The 7352-nt window shown below is 34.0% G+C and overlaps 1 protein-coding gene across 1 annotated transcript; it reads left to right on the top strand.

The window, feature by feature from the left end:
- Positions 1–4391: 4391 nt before the first annotated feature.
- Positions 4392–4850, top strand: LOC126260461 (uncharacterized). Its single transcript, XM_049957790.1, has one exon. It carries the CDS (start codon positions 4392–4394, stop codon positions 4848–4850), a length of 459 nt encoding a protein of 152 aa, XP_049813747.1.
- The last annotated feature ends 2502 nt before the right edge of the window (positions 4851–7352 follow it).

Genomic DNA, 7352 nt, shown 5'->3' with positions numbered 1-7352 from the left:
GGTACATACTGATATCTGTGGAGAGATAGAACCCGCAACATTTAATGGATATAGGTACTACATGACAGTTTTAGATGATTTCACTCATTTCTGTGTAACCTACTTGTTAAGATATAAGTCAGAGGCTGAAAGATTCATAAGAAAATATGTGCTAGAAAGTGAAAATAAGTTCAATACAAAAGTGTCAAAAATAAGATGTGATAAAGGTGGTGAATACACCAGCCGTGAGTTTAAGAATTGGTGTGAAGGAAAAGGAATTGTGCTAGACTGTAGTATTCCTTATAGCCCTCAGCTTAATGGGAAAGCAGAGAGACTAAATCTGACAATAATGAACAAGGCAAGAGCTATGATATTCAATAGCAAACTAAAGAAAGAGCTATGGGAAGAGGCAGTGCTCACAGCTACATACTTAATCAATAGAAGCCCAACTATCAATTAAAGTGCCACACCTGCATGGAAAAAATGATAGAAATTATATGTAATAAATATAAGAATATAGGTATTGTTATAGCTGGTGATTTTAATATAGATTCCTTAAAGTATACTAAAGATTATGAAAAATTAAATGATATTCTGTGTAGCTATAACTTGTCAGACAGGGTTAATGGGCCAACCAGACTAACTGAAGACTCCTCTAGCTGTATAGATCACTTTTACACCAACTTAGATAATTGCAGAGTTGACATAATAAACCTTCACCTCTCTGATCATGTTTGCCAGACAATGGAAATACTGAATATGTACGATTCACAAAGTACATATGAGACGTTTGAAATAAGATGTACAAATGAAAAATGTTTATAGAAGTTGGGGTCCACATTGCAGTCTGAGACATGGAATGACATATATTGTGCAGAAAATGTTGCAGACAAATGGAACAACTTTTATAACACTTTCTGTGCGCATTTCAATGTAACATGTCCAGTTACTTTCAAAAAGAAATATACTCAAAACCGTATAAGACTTCCTTCAGCAGTAAAACAGCTGAAGAAGAAAATGTTTTTTACTTGGAAAATATATAAAGAGTTCCAGGACACATCAACTAGAGACAACTACCAAACATGTCGAAAAGCCTATAAACAAGCACTGAATGTATACACAAAGAAAACTATACAGCAAAAAATTACTTCCTCAAATAACATAAGCAAATCAGTATGAAACTGTGTAAATGAGAGAATCAGGAGAAAACCAAAGCTTAGTGTGAACAATATCCAACTAACGGCTGATAATGTAAATATTTCAGATCCATATATGATCAGCAATGTTTTTAATACCCACTTTATAAATTCAGGTAACGTGTGTGACCTCTGACACTGATGACTACAGAACTCCTTATCAGATACAAAAATCAGTGTTTATGTATGAAACAGATACAACTGAAGTAGAGGAAATAGTAAATAAAATGCAAACAAATTCTCTAAAGGATGCAAACATTCACTCATACCTGTTCTGGTCCAACGCTTCAATGAAAGTTTGAATAAAGGTGTGTTTCCATCTGAATTAAAATACACAAGAGTCAAGCCATTGCACAAAAAAGGTAGTATCGACAAATTCAAAAACTACCGACCCATTAGCTTAATTCGAATACTAAGCAAAGTATTAAAAAAAAATTATTTCACTTCGGTTAGAAATCTTTCTTGTCAAAGTGCTACGAGAAACCCAACATGGTTTTAGGAAAGGCTATTCAACATCATCTGCCAGATGTGATGTAGTACATACGATACTTATGAAATTAGATGAAAAAGAAAGGGTGGCATGTTTGTTCCTAGATTTATCATGTGCATTTGATACAGTATCTCATGAGGTGCTACTTGAGAAACTGGAAACTTATGGTATTATAGGATTAGCCAAAAGCCTCATACAGTCATACCTACAAGACAGATATCAGGTCACACAAGTCACACAAAAAGTGGGCAATGTTATTAAGAAGTACAGCTCCAGTCCAGCTATAGTAAAGTACGGTATGCCCCAAGGGTCAGTTCTGGGTCCTTTATTGTTAATGATCTGCCCACAGAACACAACAGCAAGATACTTAACCATGCAGATGACAAAACCGTTGTTAACTGGGGAACCAACCAGAAAGATTTGGCCCAGATTTGTTCTGATGTCTTATGTGGATTGAAGAACTACTTCCAAAACAATCACTTAAGCTTAAACATCAATAAAACAAATCTAATGGCATTTGAAATACACCACAAACAAGACGAAATGCAATGGAGTGTTGTGTCTGATGATGGTTCAGAAGTAAAATTGAAAGATACAACTTCCTTCCTTGGCGTAATGTTAGATCACCATCTATCTTTGGAGCATCATATCGATTTCTTATGCCAAAAACTTAGCAAATCAATTTATGCAATATGGACAATGTCGCAATTTCTTAAATATGAGCAAATGAGTACAATCTACTATGCTTTAGTGTATCCATACCTCACATATGGAATTGAAGTATGTGGATGTACTGCTGCCAGGCGTGTAAATAGGATATGCGAAGCAATTTTTAAAACTAAGAAACTACTAACATTCCCATCGCCATATATTTATAAAACTGTTCAGCTGATGCTAAAAGCTGCGTGGGATTAGCTGAGCGGTCTAAGGCGCTGCAGTCATGGACTGTGCGGCTGGTCCCGGCAGAGGTTTGAGTCCTCCCCGGCATGGGTGTGTGTGTTTGTCCTTAGGATAATTTAGGTTAAGTAGTGTGTATGCTTAGGGACTGATAACCTTAGCAGTTAAGTCCCCTAAGATTTCACACACATTTGAACAATTTGATGCTAAAATACAAGCAGTACAATCATCTAAATAGAGAAGTGCACATGTACAATACTAGGAGGGATGATGATTATCACCTGGAAAGAACTAATACAAAAAGTGCAGACGAGAGCCCCTGTTACATGGGAATCATATTTTATAACAGACTTCCAAAAAAATTAAAAAGCTTAAATAGAATCTGCCTTGGACTTGACTTGAAGGAGTTCCTCAGCAATAAGTGTTTTTATAGTATTAAGGAAATCCTCTCAGAGGAGTAGAATACTTTCATTTGTAGAAATAGTATTTAAATGTACAAAAAAGTAGCAACATAATTTTTTAACTATTAGTCCTATTGTATATAATTGTTTCCCACAATGTTATGAGGGGAAATGATCAATATGTAAACTATCCAAAACAAATCCTTGTATTTGTGCATTGAGAATAAAGAAATAAAAAAATAAAAGTGATTCGGGAAAATACCAGACTGTCAAGACTTCAAATTTTTGGATTAAGAGTTTTTGCCAAAAATTTAGGCTATTTGAAGAAACTAGATGTAAGAAGTAATTAATACATTTTTGTTGGTTATGCACCAAATGGCTACAGACTGTTCGATGCAGAAAGCAGAAATATTGTTGTGTCAAGAGATGTTGAATTTGAGCAGAAAGTGACAAAAGAACTCTATAGAAAAATATTGTTATTGGTGAACTATCAAATGATAGTAGCAATCAAGAAAACGAAATAGAAGACAATGAAAATCAAGAAGAAGAAAATGAAGAAGTAATAACATGCAAGGAAGACACAAGAAACTACAACTTTAGGAAAAGAAATAGTTTGAAAAAACCTGTAAAATATAATGATTATGAAACAGCTTTACTTACCTATGAAGAATGTATGAGTGTTCCAGACAAAGAAAATTGGTTAAAAGCAATTGAAGAAGAAAAGAGATCTCTTCAACAGAATGAAACATGGAAGTTGGTAAGTCCAGAGGAAGCAAAAGGGAAAGAAATCTTAACAAGCAAATGGATCTTTAAAGTCAAAGATGATGGACGATATAAGGCCAGACTAGTTATCAGAGGTTGTCAACAAGGAAAGGATATAGATTTCAGGGAATTATTCAGCCCAGTAGTAGATATATGTTCATTGAGACTGTTGTTTGTGCTGGCAGCAGAGAAATATTTCCATATGAGAGTGTTTGATGTCAAAACAACATTTCTCAATGGGAAACTGGATGCAGAAATTTTTATGGAGATATCTGAAGGATACAAAGAAGCTGGAAAAATCTGTGTTTTGAAGAAAGCTCTGTATGGACTTAAACAAGCGCCATCCAGATGGAATAAAACTTTGACAGATTTCCTAAAATCAGAAGGACTAATTCAATTGAAATCAGATCAGTGCATATTTAAATATGCAACTGAAGAAACATACTTGGCTATACATGTTGATGATGGAATCATAAAAGGAAAAGACTTGGAAAAAATTGAAAATATACTAAAGAAACTTAAGAAGAAATTTGAAATGGTTGTGGTAGAAAATCCAGATATGTACTTAGGGATGCAAATAATGAGACAGAGGATGGAATATTTTTACACCAAGAACAGTATGCAAAGAAAGCACTAGAAAAATTCAATATAACTGACTGTAAGGCCATGAAGCCTCCATTAGTTTCAGAGGGAAAGACAAATGGAGAAAATCAAGAAAACAAACACATTGAATTTGCGTATCGTGAAGCCATAGGAAGCCTTCTTTATTTGTTATGTCAAACCAGACCAGATCTAGGATTTACAGTCAATTATGAGAGCTGCTTCACAGAAAACCCTAAGAAAAGGGATTACAAAAATGTAAAAAGAACTCTTAGATATCTACAAGGTTCCAAGAATTATGCTCTTTTCTATAAGAAAAAAGAAAGTGAAGAAGATGACAGTATTCATCTAAAGGTTTATTGTGATGCTGATTATGCACAAGATTTAATAGACAGAAAAAGTACAAGTGCATACATAGTTCTTTATAATGGTGCTCCCATTAGTTGGTGTTCCAAGAAGCAAAGTGTGATAGCTACTTCATCAACTGAAGCAGAATACATTTCAGCAGCAGAATGCACCAAATAAATAAAACACATTAAAACCCTAATACAAGAGTTAACCAGAAGAAAAGTGAAAATCATTCTTTATGTATTCAATCAAAGTGCATGCAAATGATCAAATCAGGACAGTTGGTTAGACGAAACAAACATGTATATGTAAAATTTCACTATGTTAGCGAACAATACAGAGAAGGTTTGTTTGAGATAAAATATTGTAATACGGAAGAACAATTAGCAGACATACTGACCATAGCTCTACAAAGATAAAAGTTTGAGAAATTTAGAAATGCTATTGTGAAACAATTACCATGACTGTGTGACAACTAAATTTGTGAAGCTTGTGATTTAGAGTCATTAAAAACAAACATTGTATTGGGATGTTGAAAGGTGCGGAGCAAGAAAAATGCAATGTTTACTGTTTGTGCTGTAAAAAAAAAGAATAGTGCTTAACATCTAAGAGTTTATATAAAAATAAAATATATATGTAAGGTAGGTTGACATAGCAACATGTCAAGTGTGTATAGTGTTTTTTTTTACTTTGTGTCTATGTAAGTGTGTTATTACATTCACATAAAGTTACAATAAAATTAAGATAAAAATCACAGAAGTGAAGAACTGGAGCCAACTATGAGAAAAGAAGATAAGTAAAAAGTTTATTGTAATTTTACTCCTCTCAAAGCTTATGAAGTCAGTGACAATCAACAAATGATGTGTGAGAGGGGTAGATTACATTTCTCCTTACTGAACAATTATCAAGAAAATTTATTTGTGGACAGATATGCACTTTAAACTTAGATTGACGACATCTTTATCTCTAAACCAGTAGCTTTCTACAAGTGTGGAATTCATAAACTGCCTGACCATTGTCAGACTGTTTTAGTTAATGGTAGGAGAAAAGAATATATTGTCGGTGATTACTTTCTCTCTTACGGTTTTCTGTTGTAATCAATAAACCAACGAGAAATGCTATAAAAAGTGCTGTTCTGATAAAATGTATTAAAAGTTGTGGGCACCCTTATGTCAGAAGTCTAATTTAATATTAACAAGTATTACCTGCAGCGTGGGCCTGCCCACAACATTAAGCATTAGCCTAGGATGTCCATTTCATTTTCCTTGAAAAAGGGGACATTTAAAATAAATTAGAGAAAAACCAGGGACAATTAAGTAAAAAAACGGGACATAAATATTGTATTGACTAAATTTAATACACATACGAGTTTTCCTTTACAATGTGCACTCAGATGATCCCAAATCAATTTTTACAATTATTCTGCCACACTATCACCGTACTTTTCACTTTTATGTACTTTATCAAGAAGTGCATTTTCGTTTGAAATTGTATCATAAAATTCAGTACACGATACAGCATTAAAGTGTATTTTGATAATGAGCAAGGCCCTCACTGTTTCAACTTTCATTCTGTCTTTTTTCATCTGACCACAAAGTGTTCACTAACGAAAACACACATTCCACAGCAGCATTTGACCCAAGAATCGCCAGACAAAACTCCACCAAATGAATCATGTTTTTCATGTTAATGTTTTTACTTTTGAAATAAGCAAATATTTTACACCACGTTGCACTAACACTTTCTTTCTCCTTCTTCACTTTTTTATGAAGTTCTGTGCACATGAAAATTTATCGAACAGTTCGTCTTCATCAACAGGAAAATTTGGTACCATACTTTTAACAAAAACACAACAGTCCTGAATATCCTTCCACTGTAGCTGCTGGTTTTTAGTATTAACCCAGTCAAATGCTTTAAAAGGTGTGAGAAATAGTAAACACCATTCTTTAATATACTCAATGCAAGAGCCATAGAAGATGTCAGCATAAATATGAAATTGTTCTACAGTAATTTCACCCTCCTCTTCCAGCTTTCTTAGAGTCTCATGTACAAAGGATGTGAGAAATCTTTCAGATTTTCTACATTGCAATTTGCCCAATAATTTGTTTATTTCTTGATAAAATTCCACTATTGTAATTTCTTGTTTCTCAATACATTTAATTGTTGTGGAGAAAGGTTTTAGCTGCCTAACAAGAAAATGTAGAAGAACAATAGACACAGGGTTATCAAAGAATTGTTTAAGGATAACAGGACACTTATCAAGGGAAGTGAAATATGATTTCAAAGCAGGAAATATCTCTACAATTCTTTCCAATGCTGGTAGCAGAGATAGCCACCTTGTCTTGCTGTGCCCAAGTACAGTTTTGTAGTCAGTTTCAGTAAACTTACAGAATGACTTCATAGATTCAACCCTTACTGTATATATGTGGAAATGCTGGTAGATTTTGTTTACAATTAATTGGCAGTCGATGAGTAGGCAATCTGAGCCAGTTTATAAGGAACTGTGCACCACATGTACTGGACAGCCAACACCTACTATATTATTCACTGTGTTCTGTTGCAGTTTATAGAACAAATTGCTTTTCCTTTCCTCTGCTTACCACCAAAATTGGTGTTAGTGTAGTCTGCAGAAACTGCAATCACCTTTCCCTCAAGATCATATTTCTTTAAAACCTCCAG

This window comes from Schistocerca nitens, chromosome 5, assembly GCF_023898315.1.
Source record: "Schistocerca nitens isolate TAMUIC-IGC-003100 chromosome 5, iqSchNite1.1, whole genome shotgun sequence".
Taxonomy (NCBI): Eukaryota; Metazoa; Arthropoda; class Insecta; order Orthoptera; family Acrididae; genus Schistocerca; species Schistocerca nitens.
This window is presented reverse-complemented; position numbering and strand designations above follow the sequence as displayed.

Excerpts from the sequence above, each read along its gene's own strand:
- LOC126260461 (XM_049957790.1), top strand. The coding sequence starts at position 4,392 with ATGAAGCCTCCATTAGTTTCAGAGGGAAAGACAAATGGAGAAAATCAA.